General features: G+C 52.7%; 1 protein-coding gene and 1 pseudogene across 2 annotated transcripts; both read left to right on the top strand.

Moving 5' to 3' along the window:
- Positions 1–2,655: 2,655 nt before the first annotated feature.
- Positions 2,656–13,295, top strand: ARHGEF15 (Rho guanine nucleotide exchange factor 15). 2 transcript variants are annotated; one of them, XM_037164979.2, is made up of 17 exons: positions 2,661–2,745; positions 3,244–3,279; positions 4,721–5,382; positions 5,721–6,053; positions 6,281–6,335; positions 7,208–7,266; positions 7,348–7,559; positions 7,658–7,818; positions 7,942–8,094; positions 8,235–8,364; positions 9,680–9,754; positions 9,859–9,951; positions 10,038–10,198; positions 10,290–10,442; positions 10,596–10,678; positions 10,789–10,893; positions 11,658–13,295. In XM_037164979.2, the coding sequence occupies exons 3-17, from the start codon at positions 4,770–4,772 to the stop codon at positions 11,807–11,809; spliced, it is 2,538 nt and encodes an 845-aa protein (XP_037020874.2). In that variant the 5' UTR covers positions 2,661–2,745; positions 3,244–3,279; positions 4,721–4,769; the 3' UTR covers positions 11,810–13,295. The 2 variants fall into 2 exon arrangements, with proteins under 2 accessions (XP_037020875.2, XP_037020874.2); XM_037164980.2 differs by lacking the exon at positions 3,244–3,279 and having other exon boundaries at positions 2,656–2,745.
- Positions 13,296–14,612: 1,317 nt separating this feature from the next.
- Positions 14,613–17,682, top strand: LOC128628488 (thymosin beta-4-like; annotated as a pseudogene).
- Positions 17,683–19,540: the final 1,858 nt, after the last annotated feature.

The raw sequence follows: 19,540 nt of genomic DNA, 5'->3' as shown, positions 1-19,540 counted from the left end.
ACGGTGTGGGGATTGACTGTGGGAGTGAGGGATGGGGCTGGGTGGAGGGGAGAAACTGGGACAACTGTAAAAGCATAAACAATAGCCCTGGGTGGTGTGGCTAAGTGGACTGAGTGCCGGCCTGTGAACCAGAGGGTCACCGGTTTGATTCCCCATCAGGGCCCATGCCTGGGTTGTGGGCCAGGACACCTGTGGGGAGCATGTGAGAGGCAACCATATATTGACATTTCTCTTCCTCTCTCTCTCCCTCCTTTCCCTTCTCTGAAGCATAAACAATAATTAAAAAACCAAAAAACCAAACTCTTTGTCAGGCATGTTAGAACTTTCTCAGTGTGGCTCCAGGGAGCTTCTGTTCCCCAGAACATGCTGCCTTTGGAAGTGGAGAGAGTCTCTGCGTTTGTCAGACAGGTGAAAAGCCTCCAGGTGGGTGTCTGCCAGGGATACACAGAAGAAAATGAGATAAGCTCATAGCAGCCCAGGAGGAGAGGTAAAGCTCCATCTAATTCCTCTTCTGCTCACCTCCCCACTCAGACCCTCGACAGTTCATGCAGTACCAAGTGCCACTCACGTTTGCTGCTAACAACCACCACTTTTGGGTTAGTTACCTTTTGGAATGATATTTCTGTAAGTAGCAAAACTAAATAAAGATATTCTCATTTCAGTAAAAACCATACAAAACAGGATTTGTTTGGCTACACATGTGTATCTTTTTTTTTATCCTACACAAGAATATATTTTTTAAAGTTTTATTTTCAAAGAGAGGGGAAGGGAGGGAGAAAGAGAGAGAGAAACATCAGTGTATTTGTGAGAGAAGTATCGACCCAATCAGTTGCCTCTCACATGCCCCCACACACTCCCAGTTTGACCCCCACCAGGGACCTGGCCTGCAAAACAGGCATGTGCCCTGACTGGGAATTGAACTGGTGACCTTTTTGCCCACAGCCACACCAGCCAGGGCCCCAAGGACAATGTTGCTTTTAGAAAGACAGTCAAACCTACACTGCTCCAACCAACTGAGCCACACTGGCCAGGGCCTATCTTTCTTTTTTAAAAATATATATTTTTTAATTTTATTTTTAGGCAGAGGGGAAGGGAGGGAAAAAGGAAGAGACATCCTAAGGGGTATTTTTGTCTCCCAAGGGAAGGGCAAATATCAATGTGTGGTTGCCTCTCATGTGCCCCCTACTGGGGACTTACCCCTCAACATAGGCACGTGCCCTGACCGGGAATCAAACTGGTGACCCTTTGGTTTGCAGGCTGGCCACTCAAACCACTAAGCCACACCAGCCAGGGCAGGGGCTGGTGGAACCAAGAGAATTATGGTTGGAAAGTAGGGAAGGACAGTCAGGGGAATAGTGGACTGTAGGGAAGATCAATTCAATTTGGTTCAATTAACCAAATATTAAGCACCATTGTATGCCTGACCCTCTTCCTGAACTTTGGGATGCATCAGTGAATAAAAGGGATAAAGATCCTGCCTCCAGAAAGCTCACTTTCAAATGTAAAATATAGTTAACTATAAACATATCAATTTTTATCCTCACCCAAGAACATGCTTATTAATTTTAGAGAGAAGGGAAGGGAGAGAGACAGAGGGAAGGAAGCATCAATGTGAGAGAGAAACATCCATCCATTGCCCCTAGTACTTGCACCAATGGGATCAAACACATAACTAAGCGTGTGCCCTGACTGGGGTGGAACCAGCAGCTTTTTAGTGTACGGGACCATGCCCTGCTCAGGTCAAGGGCTGCAGTTTAAAAAGTGGCGCAGCAGGCCTCAAAGAGAAAGTGATCTTCGAGTGATGACTTGAAAGAGGTGAGGGAATCACTCATGTGGGTGGCTCGGGAAGGAGGTTTCCAGGCAGAAGTCACTGCCAGTACAAAGTCCCTGAGGCAGCCTTGTGCTTGAGAGAAGAGGTATGGAAAAAGGAAGATAGTAAAGGGTCTTGCTGGTCATTGTAAGGACTTTGGCTTTTACGCTGAAGAAAAAGGGGTTAAAACATATTTATCCCAGCTTTCTGACTTTTATTCCCATGTCTTGTTTGGGGTGTGTGTGTGTGTGTATGTGTGTGTGTGTGAGAAGGTCTGGCATTGGCAGGCACCTGGGCGTGGGTAAAGGCCCTGGCAGTTAGTTCATAACTGCTCTTCGAATCTTCTACTACCCTACTTCCCAGACGGGGGTGTGGCTCACTCCACCCCCTCAGTCGTTTTGACACACATCCCCAGCCCTGGAACTCAGCTCTTCAAACATAGAGCGAATTAGAGATGAGAAGGACCCCTACTCACCATTCTCCTGCTCCTCCACCCCCAGCCCCTCACCCTCTATTGACTGCCGGCCAATCGAAGCCTCACAGTGAGACAGGGAAAGTCAGAGGCTGGGACCAGAGAGACAGGGATTAAGAACGGTGAGCAGGCAGGGGGCCCAGCAGTCACAGGCCCTAAAGGAGACATATCTAGATCTCCCTCCCCACCTCCCTGCCTCCACACCGCCCCCCCAACCTGCCCTCCATTCCTTCTCTACACACACACACACACACACACACACACACACACACACACACACGCATGCCTGACACAATGGCCGGGTGGGGCTGAGGAACTGGCTTCCTCTGCGGAGATCTCAATCTGGGTCCTCAGTTCCCGCCCCAGAAACACAGGAGACACTGGGAGACCTGGCCCCACACTCCTTGCTTCACGGGGCAGGAAGGACAGGCTGAAAATAGAAACTGCTTCCAAAACGATAAAGGTAAATCCAGGGGGAGCTACCGCAGAGTTAGGGAAGGGGGACCTGGGGAGGGGTCCCTTGGTGTGACATAGTGGCTGGCTCACACCCAGGGGAAGAGCTTGGAAGCTGAAGGGACAGGTTGTCGGGTGAGGTTTGGGAGAGACAGTCAGACATGCTGTGGAAGAACATATGCCGTCCCTTAGCTGACACGGAGGTGTCCCACCAGCAGCCCAGCCCTGTGGCGTTTTCATCCCACCTCCAGCCCACCCCGTCCACTTCCAGCCCCCAGAGCCCCGACCCGAGCAGCAATGCAGACAGAACACACACGAACAGAATAGCCTGCTGTCCACACCCAAGTTTCAGCCTTTCCCCAGACCCCGTTAACCTCCGAATCCTGGGACACCGAGCCTATGACATCTTCCAGAGCTCCGGTGTGCGCATGTGGAGTGCGGTGTGGTTTGGGGGGGTGTCCGGTTGGGAGGAGGATTTGATTCCTGTTTCCTGCTCCTACTCACTCAGCCCTAGGAGGTGACTGAGAGTGGACAGGACTCAAGGGTGAGTGCTTGGGCCCAACACCTGGATCCCCGTGACAGGCCTGAGAGGGGGGTGGGACAGGAAGTAAACAAAGGTACCTGAGAGGTGGGGTGGGATCCCTGAGTGGGGCAAAACTGGGAGGAACTGGCGAGGCCGCTGCCTGGGTCATTTTGATAAGGGGCTTCCTGCCAGGATATGGTGGCCATTGAACTGCAAGACTCACAGTCTACATCCCCTAGCCCCCACTCCACACCCTTCCTCAAAACCCACTCTGGGGCCTGGAGGGGTCTGAGTCTCCTGCTGACCCCTGCAGGGAGTTGGGGGGGCGCCTCTGTCTCCCAGCCCTGACCCTGCAGTCTTCTCAGGATCACGGCCACCTTCCCAGAGAGAGTGGGGAAGCCTAGGTCCTCGCGTCTGGCCCCACTCATCCTTGCCTTCAGTCTGGTCACCTCACCACCGTTCAGGTATCCAGGTGTCCACTGGGGCCTGTTTCTCTGTGACCAGATGGCAGGATGGGGACAGGCAGGGATAAGAGGATGGGGCAGGAGAGACCATGTCCGGGGCCTCCTGGTCTCTTGGGGTCAGAGGTTCCAGGAATCGTCATGGCAGGAAAAGAAGACTAAAAATAACCCGGAAAGGGAGAGTCCGGAGAGAGGAACTGGGAAACGGGGGGCGGAGGGCCAGTCAGGGCAGGGAATAGTGATGCGTCCCTCACAGCCCCGGCGTGGGCGTGCGCACGCGCACACACACACACACACACACACACACACACACACTGCGCATACTCCCACACAGACAGTGCATAACACACACAAACCCTCGCACCCCTCTCCCACCACACACTGTATACTGTGTGCTCCACTTCCTCACTGCATACCCATCCAATAAGCTCATAGCAAATACACTCTTTATACACATCATCCAATACCCCTTTCCTAGAGCAGTAGAAACAGCACACACACACTTAAACCATAGTAACGAACCTTCACAACACAGTTACAGACACACAACACAATTCATCAAGCAGATGCGTAGCGGCTATACCGGCAAGCTAAATTCCCCTTCCTGATTCACTTCTCTTGTACCCTCTCCCCCTACTTGGGTCCCTACCAAAGCACCCCACCCGAGCCTCACGGATTCCTCCAACCTGACTGTGGCAGCAGAAGCCAAAAGGCAGAGAGAAGCGGGGGCGAGGGGGACTCAGGAATGAGAAGAAGGAGTGAGAGGTGAAGAGAGGAGGATGCAAATGAGAAGGAAGGAGAGGAAGTGCACCAGCCTTCCCTCCTGAATCCCAAATCATGGCTGATTTGCTTGCAAACTATTTCTGCTCAGGGGCCTCAGTCTACTCACAGCGGCCATGGGTAACACGAAGGGTCTCTCTCCCTCCCTCCCTCCCTCCCTCCCTCCCTCCCTCCCTCCCTCCCTCCCTCCCTCCCTCCCTCCCTCCCTCCCTTTTCTTCAGGGGATGACTCCAGCAGAGCACCCCACTCCTTTGAAGAGCTCAGAGGAAGATGTCAGACCAGTCTCTTCCTATAGCAACATCCCCTACCCAGAAGCCTCCTCGGATCATCCGCCCCCGTCCCCCCTCTAGACCTCGTGCCACCCAGTCCCCAGGCCCTCCCCACAATGGCTCTTCTCCACAAGAACTTCCTGTCACCTCCAATGATGTACCAACCCCAATGTGCACCCCCATCTTCTGGGAACCCCCAGCCTCCTCCCTCAAGCCCCCTGCCCTTCTGCCCCCTTCAGCTTCTAAAGCCAGCCTCGACTCCCAGACTTCCCCAGATTCACCTTCTAGCTCCCCTAGTCCAGTGTCCCGGCGCTCCATCTCCCCAGAACCTGCTCCTAGGTCTCCAGTCCCCCCACCTAAACCCTCCGGCTCACCCTCCACACCTCTGTCCCTGCCCCACACAGCCTCCCCGGTCCCGGCCCCAGATGGCTCTGCCTCTGCCCCAGGCACTGTGCGGAGACTGGCTGGCAGGTTTGAGTGGGGGGCTGAAGGCAGGGGCCAGGCTGCTGATGTCCTGGAGCCACCTCCCCAAGGAGGAGTGGATGTGAATGGGGAGAGAGAGACCTCCCAGGGCATCCTCACCAGAAGCGGATCCCAGGAGAATGGCGCTCAGGGTAAGTACTCCCCCAGGCTAGGATGGGCTCAATCCAGTCTTTTTTTTTTTTAATTTTTAAAAATTTTTAGTACTTTAAGGCTGGGGCTTAATTTTACTCAAAGGAAAGTAAAGCCCCTGCAAGTAAAGTACTTAACTTCAGTACTTTACTTTCAGGGGCTACTTTATCAAAAATGGACTTTATGTTTGGCAAATCTGATGTTCATATTTCTGGGAGTTTGGAGATTTAGGGTTGAAGAGTAGAAGCCTGGGGCAGGTCAAGGAAGAGGAGGAGACCTGGGCAGGGTGGGGCTAGGACCCCTACAGGGTCTTTGCCTTAGGACACCTTGTCTCCCTTAGGTGCTGCCCAGACCTGCCCTCCCTGCTGTCCCTGTGTCTGTCATGTAGCCCGGCCAGGCCTAGAGCTCCGATGGGTCCCTGTGGGGGGCTGTGAGGACGGTCCCAGGGCCCCCTGCCGAGCCTCCCCCCTTCGGGCCTCCCGCTCCCGCCCCAACCATCCCAGCACCGGTCACCACTCAGTGGTCCTCACATCCTACCGCTCCACTGCTGAGCGCAAACTCCTGCCACCACTCAAACCTCCGAAACCCACTCGGGTCAGGCAGAATACCACCATCTCTGGGGACCCCCCACAGCCAGTCCTCCATCTGCCCTCTGAAGATGGAATCCAAACAGGTACAGGGCCAGGGGCACTGATACTTTGGATGGGAAGGGAAGGGGTGGATATGAAGCATTTTAAAAATGAGCTACAACTGCCAATAGGCCCTGAGCTTTTTTTTTTGTTGTTGTTCCTTTGCCAGTACCAGCTGCTGCTCTAGGGCTGAGGGGAGTTGTAGTTTTTATAGTAGCAGTCTCTGCTGGGGATCCTGATTTGTTCTCTTCACTCTGGGTTCTCTCTCCAGGAAACAGACCAGACGAAGCTCCTCAGAACGCTGCTCCAGCAACCGTGGAGGGCAGGTACCAAACACAGCTCACCCTTTACTCCTACACGAGGGCAGATTCACCTTCAGGTCCTGTTAAGTCCTATCTCCCCAAAGGCGGAGTGAAGAAGGTCTGGGGTTCTAGAGACAAGTAGCCCTGGTTTCTAATCCTAGCTCTGTCCCTTATTGCTGTGTGACCTTATACACGTCACTTAACCTTTCTGGGGCTCAGAGCCCTCATCTGCAACATGGGGTAAGCATACCAACTACTTCATAGGGTTGTTGGGTGTAACATTGGCAAAGAGCTGGTCCGCTAGTGAGTGCTCCATTTTAGCTCCCCTACCCTAAGCCTCTATTGCAGGTATTGTCTGCAAGACTATTTGGCAACCACAAACATCTCTTCCATGTCACCCAGGCTTGCTAATGATCTTAGATCCACTACCGTTGGCAGAGTTAGTCTGAGCCCATTCACTTATTCAACAAACATTTACTGATGTTTATTCTCCTGGGTTTTTAGCTTGTGTGAATGGGTATGTGCTGGTGCTGATAACCAGAACAGCAAAGACAGAGCTGCAGGTGAAGAGAAGGTTTGGGTTTGGGTTTGGGTTTGATCCTGTTGAGTCTCACTGAGGCACAGATGGACCTTTCGGACAGCAGGGCAATTTCTATATGAGAGGGCTGGAGATGAAGACTCGGAAGTCCCCTGTACACAGTAGTTGAGATAACAGGAGTAGAAGGAGCCTGCTTAGTTCAGGGCTCCCATACAACAGGCACATAAAAAGAACCAGGTTTGGTCTGGGGAGCTGCCAGAGTCCCTACGCACAACCTTACACTATCATGTGACCGGCACCCCTGGAGGCATGCAACGGGGATAAATCTGGGGGACTCCGTCCTTTTTTCTCTCCACAGGGATGAGGAGGGGCTGGAGGAGCTGAAGGGTCAGAACTGGGAGCTGCCCCTGCAGGATGGTGAGTCCCTGCCGTGACCATCAGCTGGGAGAAGGGCGCTGGGGCACTGGGCCCCCCTGACGTGCCCCCTTGGCTTTCCAGAACCTCTGTACCAGACCTACCGAGCAGCCGTGCTGTCAGAGGAGCTGTGGGGGGTCAGTGAGGACGGCAGTCCCTCTCCAACCAGTCCCGGAGAAGCTCCCACCTTCCCCCGGCCCCCTGGACCTCGAAACACTCTGTGGCAGGAGCTTCCAGCTGTGCGAGCCAGTGGCCTCCTGGACACTCTCGGCGCCCACGAGAAGCGCATGCAGGAGGTGGCATCCCTGGGGTCTGGCCAAGGGCAGAAGTGTGACCTGGGTCCTGGGAGGGCTGGAAACTGGGCTTTCCACTACCGCTCTGTCCTTCCTCTCAGAGCCTGTTTGAGGTGGTGACATCTGAGGCCTCCTACCTGCGCTCCCTGCGGCTGCTGACTGACACCTTTGTGCTGAGCCGGGCTCTCCGGGACACGCTCACCCCCCGGGATCACCACACCCTCTTCTCCAATGTGCAGAGAGTCCAGGAAGTCAGTGAGCGGTCAGTGGGGTCCTGCCCTCCCAACAAACCAGGCCTCAGGCTCCTGAGCACCCCTTAGCACCTCAAGAAGCCAGGAGACCTGGCTCTCCTCCCCCCTCATTTCTTGTTTCCCCACTCTGTCAGGTTTCTAGGGACGTTACTGTCCCGTGTACGCTCTTCCCCCCATATCAACGACCTTTGTGACATAGTGCATGCCCATGCTGTGGGTCCTTTCTCAGTGTACGTGGATTATGTGCGGAACCAGCAGTATCAGGAGGAGACCTATAGCCGCCTTATGTGAGTGTCCCAGAGGTGGGGGCCAGGCCACGCATGTGAGGGAAAGCTGGGAGCAGGGTTGGGGTCCAGGCCAGGGTAGCCTGAGGGATGAGGGCCTCCAAGGCAGACACCAGTGGCCTGGACTGGGCCTAACTCTGCAGGGACACAAACGTGCGCTTCTCCACGGAGCTGCGTCGGCTGCAGAGCCTCCCAAAGTGTGAGCGGCTTCCACTGCCGTCCTTCCTGCTACTGCCCTTTCAGCGCATCACACGGCTCCGCATGCTGCTGCAGGTACCACCGCCGGGGCCTGGGGTCTTTTCTCTTCCATCAACTCCATAGGAGTACCCTTCCCCGGGGCCTCCTGCCTGGCCATCACTGTTCCCTACCCCACGACAAATACAGGACTCCCCTAAATCAGACCTCCTAGTCTGGGCCTCTCGGCTCAGAACCAACCAAGCCCCACCTAGAGCTACCCAAAGTTCTCCAGAGCAATCTGGGCGCAGGAAATGAGGCTCTGGCTAGAGACAGGAGTGCTATACTTGGCTGTGCCTCTAACTGGCTGGGTGACCTTGGGCAAGTCTCTTCCTCTCTCTCTAGGTCTCAGGCGGGATGTGGTGCATGGTCTTTGAGGTCTCCTCGGCCACATCTCTCACTGCATACCTCCTCCGTGGGGTTGATCTCACCCCCAAGTGGGCAAAAGTTCATTCTTTGGGGAGTACCAAAAATCTTAAATATTCCAATGGTTGTGCTACTTCAAAGGCCCACAGTCTATAAAAGATATATAGGATATCTGTGCTATTGAAATTTCTAAAAACGTTCCTTAGCAGAGTGACACCAAAAAAAAAAAAAATTGAGAAACACTCTGCTATTGCAGAATAGAAACTTCTCCCTAAACCAGGTCACCCAGTGTGGGGACTTCAGTGAGAAGAGTTCCTAACTACATGATCAGCATTGTTATGTCTTATTCAGTTTAATACGCCCCAGTAGAGGCAAAACAATCACAATGAGAACAGTCAAACAGCTATTGAGTGCTCTGTTCTTGGCATGATTCTAAGTACTATATACCCACTTAACCCAACCAATGTCTGTATGAGGGTAGAAACTATTATTGACTCCACTTTATAGATGAGGACACTGAGGCAGAGAGAAGCTAAATAATGTGTCCCAGGTTATTCAGATATTAACAGATGGAGACAAACTTGAAATCCAGGCACTCTTAACCACTGTGATATATTGTTTGTACTAACGGCTGTGGTTAATAATTATTTAAATAATAGCAATCTTCTTTTTGGCATTTACTGTGCACCAAGGACTATGCTAAGTACATTACATGTATTACCTTGCTGAATGCTCACAACAATGCTAGGTGGGTATTGTCCTCATTTGACAGATGCAAAAACTGAGGCTCAGAGAGGTAACGCGATTTGCTCAGGGTTAGGTAGATAGTGAGTTGTGAGGTCTCAGCCTTGTTGAGGCTAGCTCCTCAGCCCTGTGAACCCTAAACGGAGCATTTTTCCAAGCCAGACAAGGGTACTCTGAGCTGCAGCCCCCCTGAATCCCAGGGCTGCAGAGCAGGTGCCCAGTCACCCTTCTTCCTTGCCCTCAGAACATTCTGCATCAGACAGAGGAGGGGTCCAGCCGCCAGGAGAATGCTCAGAAAGCCCTGGGTGCTATCAGCAAGGTGGGCAGGAGGGTATGCTGAGGCCAGGGTGGGTGAAGAGAGGGCAGGAAGAGAGGGAAGGGGTGGAAGGGAGTAGGGGTGGTGACTCAGCTCTCCTTACCCAGATCATTGAGCGTTGCAGTGCTGAGGTGGGACGCATGAAACAGACTGAGGAGCTGATCCGGCTCACCCAGAGGCTGCGCTTCCATAAAGTCAAGGTTGGTCTCTGCCCAGACTCCCCACCTTCCCTTTCCCCATGGTGGTATTATGAAGAAGCCAGAACCTCCTCTCTGCTTCCTCCCAGGCCCTGCCGCTGGTCTCCTGGTCAAGGCGCCTGGAGTTGCAGGGGGAGCTGACGGAGTTAGGGTGCCGGAGGGGGGGTGTGCTTTTCACCTCACGCCCCCGCTTCACTCCCCTCTGCCTGCTGCTCTTTAGTGACCTGCTGCTCATCACTCAGCCCAAGAGGTGGGTCCCAGGAAGGGTGGGAAGCTCATGCAGCAGTGGGAAGCCCAGCTGGACTTCTATTCTCTCTCTGAACTTCTTCTTCCTTGGGTAGTGGGCAGCGACTACAGGTTCTGGACTATGCCCATCGCTCCCTAGTCCAGGCCCAGCAGGTTCCAGACCCATCTGGACCCCCTACATTCCGCCTCTCCCTTCTCAGCAACCACCAGGGCCGCCCCACCCACCGGCTACTCCAAGCTTCGTCCCTGTGAGTTGTGTCTCCTTTAGAAATGCCCTTGGGACCTTCACCTGACCTCTCAGAGCCTACCACCCTCCTCCCCAATATCTCTCCTCTGTGGCCCCTGCCCATCCCCCAGTAGGAGCTCCTGGGCCAATTGTGGCCTTCCCTATGTCTCACCAGATCAGACATGCAGCGCTGGCTGGGAGCCTTCCCCACCCCAGGCCCCCTTCCTTGTTCCCCAGACACTGTCTATGAGGACTGTGGTGAGTAACCTCTAGAGGGTGGAGGGAAGGAAAAGTGAGTCTTAAGGGGAGCCCGGGGGAGAAGCTAAAAAGAGTCTTGATCCTACTGTAATGTCACCCAACCCTGCCAGACTGTTCCCAGGATCTGTGTTCAGAGCCTTATGTACCAGCCAAGGCTGAGGCCCAGAGTCCGGAGTCCCGGGCTCCCACAAAGCACCTGCACAAGAGCCCTGAAGGTGAGAGATTATTTTATTTCTTCACCCAGTAAATATTTATTAAGCACCTATGAGGTGCCACTCTTTGTTCTAGGCTCTGTGAACCAAACGCACAAATATCCCTGTGCTGTGCGAGCATACATTCTAGTGGAGGAGAAACAATAAAGAGTAAACAAGATGAATAAGTAAATTATATGCAGCACGTCTGAAGGTGATAAATGCTATGGAAAAACAAGAGTGGAGCAGCATCAGGGAGGCCAGGAGTCCCAGGGTTGGGTGGGTTTCAAGTAAATAGGGAGGTTGAGGTGGACCTTGATGAGGAGACACCATGTCAGCAATAACCTGATGGAGGTGAGGAATTTAGGCATGTGGCGCCTAGGAAGGATGTTCCAGGCAGCGGCAAGAGTCAGTGCAAAGACACTGTGGTTGGTGTGTTCGAGGAAGCAGTAAGGGGTTGAGTGTGGCTAGAGGGAGTGAGGAGAAGGGAGAGAAGCAGAAGAGGTCATAGAGATAACAGGGACCAGATCATGTGGGTCCCCATAAGGATTCTGGCTCTTGCTCTGAGATGAGCAGCCATTGCAGGACTTGATTGAGGAGTGACCCTGACCATCTTTGACATTACTGTCACCTTCACCTCCAGTGGCATTTCTGCCAATGTTCCAGGCTTCTCTACTGATTCCTACACTCATCATGACCCTCAGGCATTAGACCCCATGGTGCCTCCTTTCCCTTTTGACCTGTGTCCTGCCTTGGCTCCACTCAAGCCCCTGTCTCTCTTTTTCCAGGCTGGCTGAAGGGGCTTCCTGGGGCCTTCCCTGCCCAGCTGGTGTGTGAAGTCACAGGGGAGCATGAAAGGAGAAGGCATCTTCGCCAGCATCAGAGGCTTCTTGAGGCTGTTGGGCCCTCTTCAGGAACCCCCAGTGCTCCCCAACCTTAATGCAGGCTGCAGAGGGGGCACAGGCTGGGACAGCTGGCAGTGTGGCAAAGCTCATCCATCTATTGGATTCACTGTCAGTGGAAACACTACCTCTAGTGGCAACCAATAGGGACCAAGCTTCATGACAAGGCAGCCAATGAGAACAGGGTTGTCTGAGCGGGCAGAACAAGGATGGTTTGAATGTGTTGCCGATGGAAACAAAGGCTGAGTGCAAAACTGTTAATAGTTGTTGAGCTGGCTGAGCCTCTGGCCAGTGAGTATCCTCACTATGCCCACAGCCTAGGAAAATGAAGGTAGGTGGATGCAGTTAAAAAGGGCCGCATTGGAGATTAGGGTTAGGGTTAGGATTGAGATACCTAACAGCAATGAGCAGGGACCCATCCAGCCTCAGAAGATGGTGATCTGGACCCAAGAGCTCAGAAGTGACCCTGCTTGGTTCTACAGCGACAACCAGTCCTGCCCTTTGAACCTAGAAAGTATTAGATTCCATTCTCAGGGTGCCTCATTTGTCCTCTCAGGCTGCTTTCTCTTCTAGAAGAATCCAGAGAGTCTGTGAGTGTGTGCATGTGTGCATGTCTCCACTGAATGTGGTGTGTGTGTGATCTTGCCCCCTCCCAGATGACTGAGTGCCCTGTTTCTTCCCCCAGCCCCCATGTTAACTGTTATCCTCTCTGGGAAAGACTCTAGGTCCGAAGGCCAGAGGAGAATGAGCTGAGTGTGGCCTGGCAGCCAGAGGCCAGAACTGGAGATGAGAGTCCCAGGATCAGGGTCTCTTAGAGACCAGAGTCCCTGACCATTAGAGGCTGATGTTATGGAGCAGACAAGCAGCCTGGCGGAGGAGCCCAAGGGACTGAAGATGGCCAGTAGCTGGGGCCCAAGGCCCCCTGAAGCTCACAATCCCTTCTCCTTACCCCAAAGCTTGGCGTCCATAATCTCTGCCTGGAAACCCCCAACTGAACTATAATCAGGTGTCCAGCCTCAGCCTTGGACTTCAGACTGGCTCTGGACCCCAAGTTAGGGTGAAGAAACAGAAGCTGTGGATCATGGGACATCTGGTGAGCCTCCTGGACTTTCTTGCCTTCGTCGGTCCTCTCATAGAAACATGGAGCCAAGCAGTGGCAGAGAATGGAGAGCAACGTTGCTGCCCAACCCCATCCAGGGTGTCTGCTTCCAGAAGAAAAACTGCTCCTGCATGATGCCAAAAGGAGGCAAGGGACCAAGAGAATGGAGCAGACAGTTGCTGGCAAGTGGGGCCCAGGCCTGGCACAAGGTCTTTCCTGAACTAAGCCACCACACCTTCCCTTCAGCTCATTCATAGCAGCTTGCCCAGGACAGAAACTGTCATGCTGACCACGGGAGGTGCGGGGACTCTAGGAGACTCACAAGAAGAAAGGCACCAGCATTTGGCATACCCATGACTTTGGAGATTCACCTAGCACAGTGTCTGGCATATGAGAAACCCTCAATAAATGTTGGTGGAGCTGTATTGATGCTCTTCAGGGTACTGTGTGCTTAAAGAAGCAGTGGTTTCCAAATGTGTCTTTATAAGGTGGGTGGGGCTGGTTAGAAAGGGATTCTTTGAGAGCAGAGATTAGTTTTGCTGGGAGGAGGGCTTGGAGACTAGGTACAAGGCCCCAGTGTGTCAGCCCACCTCAAAGCTGCACAGGGATCCATGGCTGTGCTGGGGGTGCATTTGCAGAGGCTGGAGTGGGGGGCTCCTACAGGCTGGGGAAGAAAACAGGACAGGGCCAGTTATGGCTGGGGCTCCAGCAGGTGATGAAGATGCAGAGAGCAGAACAAAAAGAGCAGTCAGTTGGCAATAAAGGTCTTTTCCTGACCAATCAAGCATCTCTGTGTTTAATTCAATCAATTCTACACACCTGTTTATTGAGTGCCTTCTCTGTGCCAGGCACTGTTCTAGGATATGGGGATACAGAGATGAAAAAAAAAGAGGACCTTGCCTCAAGGAGCCTATGCTCTGGGGATGGGGGAGCAGGTGGAGAGAACAATGACCAATTGTAAACAGTTTAATAAGTAAGATAAACTCAGGGAGCCCTGAGTGCTATAAAGAAAATAACCAAGTTCTGTGATACAGAATACTGCACATGTGTGTAGCTTTGAGGAAGATCCTGGAGGTCATATCTGAACTGAGACCGAAGTGACACGAAGGAAGCAGCCCTGAGAAGCTCTGGGTAAAGGGCAGTTCAGGGGTGGCAGCAGAAAAAGGGGATTGGAGTCCAGGAAAAGAAGGCAGAAGTCATGGGGAGGTGCATGTTCTCCTTCAAGTTTCCTGGCTGAGGGAGCCCCTCTCCACCAAACTCCCTCTCTCTCTGAGATTCTCAGAGAAACAGCCAGCCAGCCAGAGGCCCACATAAAGCTACACACGTGCCCCATGTACGGTGCCTCCCAGCTCCTCACCCCTCCCTGCTCCCTCCCCTGCGGAAGCCCCTATGCGCCACTTCAGATGTTCCAATACAGGATAACAAGAAGACAAAGACCAGGTAAGACTTGTTTGGGGGATATAAAGGAACAAAAAATACAACCACATGTTCCAAAAGATGCAGAAAACATAGGAAGGAAAGGGCACTGTCATGTTTCTGTTGTCTTAGAGGCCCCTCTGCATTGTGGGGTGATGTAGGTGAGCATGTGCCGTCTTTCTGCAGACCTGTCCGAGAGGGCTGAGAGACATGAAGTGCAGCTTTGTGGGAAAGGGGGGGATGTGGGGGGATGAGACCACTGTGAGTATGGGGAAAGTGGGTGGCAGAAGGGCTGGGGCTGGGGTAAGGAAGACAGAGAAGGGGGCATGACGGGGATGGTGCAGATGGTACAGGGGGCTGTGGGTAACCTGGTGAATCCTGAATTCTCTCTCCCCCCTCCTGTGCATCCTCCACCGGGTACTGACCTCTCTGTCATAGCCCCATACTACCTCCTGCTAGCACCCATCCTCCTCTCCACCCTGTGTTGCTCCTCGCCCTTCCTCTGAGTCACCTTCTGGTAGGTGTGGGAGGAGGGATCAGTCTCCCAGTGCTTCCCTGGCTGGTGGGAGTGGTAGGGATCTGTACAAATGTCCCAGCTGGTAGAGAGGTTCGGTGACCCATTTGGGCAGTCCTGGAGCTGCCATCACTCTGATGCTTCACATTCTGTCATGCTGGGGAGGTGAAAGAAACTTGTATTTTCACAGGCTTCCGAAAGGCGCAGGTGTGTCTCAGGCCCCAGGGAGGTGCCTGAGAGGACAAGGTGGGGGCACTGGGCCCCATTGGGAGTGTCTCCCTCTGAGTCAGTATGTGTTCTCTCCCCACTCAACAGTCCTGCTCCTGCTCCTGCTCCTCAGGTTTGTGGCCTCCATGTATGGGGAGCTGTTAATAATGCAGATAGAACAGGGCACCATCTCTCTTTGCACTGGCCCTTCTGTGGCCTCTGGGTCAACATCGTTGTGGCCATTATTGTTACTGAACAGAGGTGGGGGGGGCAATATTTGGCCCACCCAGGGATGCCAAAAACTGCTACAGAAAATGGGCCCCTCCCAAGGATGGTATACTAATTCCTACTGGGCTCATCTGTCTGCCACCAATTAGAAAGACATCTCTCAATGCCAGAGATTTGTGAAAAGGAAAGGTTTATTTAAAGCCGTACAGACTTAAAGTAGTGACCCAATGTCCCCATAAAAATATCAAAGTACTTTACGATATCCACAGACGCCCACACTGCTTCCTTCTCCCCCTGCCCTAATTCAGGGTACCGTATCTCAGGAAAAGAAGCACACATCTGTGTTTCAGGCCACTGGCACAGTCAGCTGTGTCTCCGTCCAGGCAAGATCTCCAATTAATCCAAAGTCACGTGGCACCTTCTCCTGGCTTACTGGCAAAGAGTTCTTTCACCCTTTTTCCAGGCAAAGTCTCTTCTGCTTCCCATGCCACGTGGCCCAAGGGAGCACCCCAAAGCCGTGTGGGCTCTTCTACGAAAGCTGCAGGGGTCAGCACTCTGACCAAAAGCTTGTGGCTTTCTTCTTCACCTGGCTGCAGGGGTCCCCATTCTGGCAAAGCCGAGTGGTACTCTTTCTGCTGAAACCGCATGGCTCTGCCCTGTTCTGGCTGCAGGGGTCTGCACTCTTCTAAAACAGCGTGGCTCTCCCCTTCACCTCGCCAAGAGGGGATCCTTACTCTGCTGAAACTGTGTGGCTCTCCCTTACATGACTGCAGGGGTCCTCACTCTGCCCCAAACTGCGTGGCTTTCTCTCTCCTGGCTGCAGGGGTCTGCACTCTGGCCAAAACCGTATGGCTCTCTCTCTCAATGGCTGCCATGTCTACGTTTAAATCCCTGCACCAGTCTTCCTCTGTACCCCTATTTCCGACTCCTCCCACAATCTGTTACACCTGCCAGTATTTCTGTATTATTACAAGTTTACTGGGCTGCCACCATTAGTCTGGGCAGGTATGGCCCCATGGTGTGGAGCCAATCAACTCCAAGCTCTCATGTGGGGGCTGTAACTCTGGGGACTTGACCCCTAGTTAGGTCTTGGGTGGAAGTCACTTCCATCCCCCTGGCTTAGAGCATGGCCATAGCTATTTAACATATCTATGAAACCAGTTAAAGGTTATAGATATGTTAAATGACCATTCCAGAGGTGAGCTGTGAAACTATTGCTATGCAAAACAGCTCTCAATGGCCCTGCTCCATTTGTCCCTTCCCCCTGGTGGGGGGAGGGAGGGAAGGACATCTTAATATTTCCTGGACACCCTAAGCTCTGGACCCCATTCCAAATTCTTTTTTTGGGCCCCCCTCTTGGCTGCGCCCTGTTACATTATCATTAGTGAGCTGAGGGGGATGCAATCAGGACCACAGGTGGGTGAGAGGCATCCCGCCCCCCCCCCCGCCCCCCGCAGCCTGCTCACTAGTCATCCCCCCTCTCCTTCTGTTCTGGCCCCACAGACGCTCCAGCCCACTTCCTGAGGTCCTTCCCAGAGCCCTTCAGCCTGGCTCTGTCTGTTCCTGAAAGCGTCCCCCCCCCCCCCCCGCCCCGCCTTTCTAGCAGGACTTGCCTCTCTTGGGTACCGGGGCATCTGCCGGTTCCCGTGTTTGGGGTTGGCCGGTTCAGCAGGCAGGCACACCATCCCAGGGAGGAGTAGGTCTCCTGCGACAGACAGCTCCTCCACCAGCCAGTCACAGCCCCGAGAGCCCCCCGAACTTGCTCCCCGGCACGTCCTGTCCAAACTACCCAATCTCCACCCTCCAGCGGCCCAAGGCAGAGCCAGGAGAGCAAAGAGAGCAAAAGGAAACTTTCAACTCCCGGGACTATCCTCTGATCCAACTGAACCGCCCTCTGGCTCGGCACCGCCGCCCCGCCCCCTGCTCCCCGCCCCCCCTCCGATGGCCTGAGGTGGACCCAGCATATTGGACTTGGAGTTACATCTCACTCCTTTTTGCCTGCGGTTTTGTACTTTATCTTTTTTACTAGTCGGCTTACCCACTTGTCCCCAGCCTCCTGGAATCACACTGCCCTTCACTTCTGAAACTGTTCCCACTCCATCCGCCTTTGGAAATCTGAAGCTGCCCTGGGTAGGAAGGGGTTGGGGTTGAATTCATTTTATGGGGTCCTTCTAAAGAAAAAAAATACAAAATATGGTACAAAAATGACTTTATTTAAAATGATCAAAATGATAAATCACACGTCTGGGTGGTGGTCCCTGAGCAGACAGATGGGACTCCCCTTGTCTGCGCACCTTGCTGGGCTCTTCAGCAAACATATCTGATAAACCCAGTATGGCCAGGATTGAGAATTCGATAAGTCAAAATTGAAGAAGACAGAAACACAAGAGAAAAATCCACTGCCTTCCAAAGAAACGATTGAATAGGAGAAGCAAGCAGGTAAATAATGAGACCTGCACCTCCAATATGCACTATACATTCCACAAGCAGTGCCTTTTTATTCTACTTCATCTGGCTGTTTAACTTTGTAAAATGCAAAGAAGTTGGATCAGTTTAAATGACTTTGCGGCCCTTTTACACATCAGGGAACCACTGACATCGAAGGCCGCACCTGCCTCTCTCAAGTGGCTGGCTGGCTGGCAGGGAAGGAAAAGAACTTGCATGTTGGTGAAGGAAGAAATTCGGTGGGAGCACAGTGAGACCTAGAGTAAAAACCAAGCTGGTTCAAGGTGTCCTGTTTTCGGGGAAGCGACGCCGAGGCATAAAGAGTAAAGGGATTTAGGTTTTTTCCTGGGGGGCTCTCTTACTAAAGGGGGCCGCCTCTTTTTTATTTTCTAGCCCAGAAAGGGGGGGGTGGCTTTTAAAAGGCGGGGGGCGTGGTGGTGGTTGCTGCTGGTCTGGGGGGGGGGCGGTTTTTATTCGTTTTTTCCTCCGGTTTTTTTCATCTTGCATCACCTCAGGCTGTAAAATGAAGTTTAATCAGGGTGTCATTTTTTGTTGTTGTTAAAATGATTTCAATTATTGGAATGTGCAATTAAAAAAAAATGCAAATAAAAAGATTTAAAAGCTGCCCTGGCTGGTGTAGCTCAGTGGATTGAGCACAAGCCTCTAAACCACAGGGTTGCTGCTTTGATTCCTGGTCAGGGCACGTGCTTGGGTTGTGGGCCGGGTCCCCATTTGGGGGTCACGTGAGGTGTGACCACACATTGATGTTTCTTTCCCTCTCTTCTCTTTCCTGTCCCCTCTCTCTCTTAAAAAAAAAAGGTTAAAACCTCAAAAAATAATAAATCACTTATTTTTAAAGGCTAACAAATACAATGAGCAACATAAAAACCCAGGAAATTAATTTTATTTGCCTTTCTTGCTATTCTAATAGGTGTATAGTGGTATTTCACTGTGGTTTTTGAAAGGTTTTCTCAGACCCTGCCAAGGAAGAAATGCTGCCAATCAGCCACAAAGTTAGGAAGTATAGAGCTTTATCGGGGTTTGTGCGCCTGGGTGAAGTTCCCTGGTCTGCAGAGTGGGGTCGGGAAAGTTGCTGCGTGAATAGGGAAAGTGGCGGGATTTTATTTTCCTTGGCTCCCCATGGGAGCTGGGGATTGGTCCCCTCTGAACAAAGGGGCAATACATTATTGGTGGTCTCTTCCTGGGACTCAGGTTGCTACGTGGATATCCCTTTAGGCAAAGCCCGCCCTTTCGGCTCTCTGGTTTAACGTCAGCCTCTTTTCCGGATTGTGGTCCGGCCTTGGTTTTATCCTACACTGCCCATCCTGACATTCCAACCTCTTTGACAGGATAAGGGGTGTTGCATTCCATCCAGCTACTTCCTGCTGTCAGGGAGATGTAGAGGGGAGGGGCTGGAGGCTGGCCATTTCTAGTTTGTCAGGGAGGGGCAAGTAGGTTTGGGTCTGAAGCAACATCTGGTTAAAGGTAACCCAGGAAGCTTTGAGAATTCTTTCCTGGAAGAATCTCAGGAAACAGGGGCCAAGTGTTAATAGTATGCAGATTATTATGACTGGCCCTAGGACTGGGGCCAGGGTGGTAAAGAGTAGGGAATGTCACCACGGGGTTATTGTTTCGAGAGTGGCGGCATCTTGGCATGATTTCTCCCTGAGGTTTTATAAGGTATTAACATTCTCTTCTACTATGCCGCTCTCATTCACATAGAGGCAGCACTGTTCCTGCAGGAAGAGACATGTTCCCCCCTTTTCTGCTGTTAGTAGGTCTAGAGCTCTGTGGTTCTGGAGGGCAACCTGGGCTACTGAGGTTATCTGTCTCTGCAAAGATGCTAGAGAGGTGGCAGAG

Source organism: Artibeus jamaicensis, unplaced genomic scaffold, assembly GCF_021234435.1.
Source record: "Artibeus jamaicensis isolate MK-2021 breed Jamaican fruit bat unplaced genomic scaffold, CSHL_Jam_final contig_781, whole genome shotgun sequence".
Classification (NCBI taxonomy): Eukaryota; Metazoa; Chordata; class Mammalia; order Chiroptera; family Phyllostomidae; genus Artibeus; species Artibeus jamaicensis.
This window is presented reverse-complemented; position numbering and strand designations above follow the sequence as displayed.

Coding starts and splice junctions, on each gene's coding strand:
- ARHGEF15 (XM_037164980.2), top strand. CDS start 4,770: ATGTCAGACCAGTCTCTTCCTATAGCAACATCCCCTACCCAGAAGCCT. Junction 7,560..7,657: donor ACGAGAAGCGCATGCAGGAG/GTGGCATCCCTG, acceptor CCTTCCTCTCAG/AGCCTGTTTGAGGTGGTGAC. Junction 7,819..7,941: donor GTCCAGGAAGTCAGTGAGCG/GTCAGTGGGGTC, acceptor CCACTCTGTCAG/GTTTCTAGGGACGTTACTGT.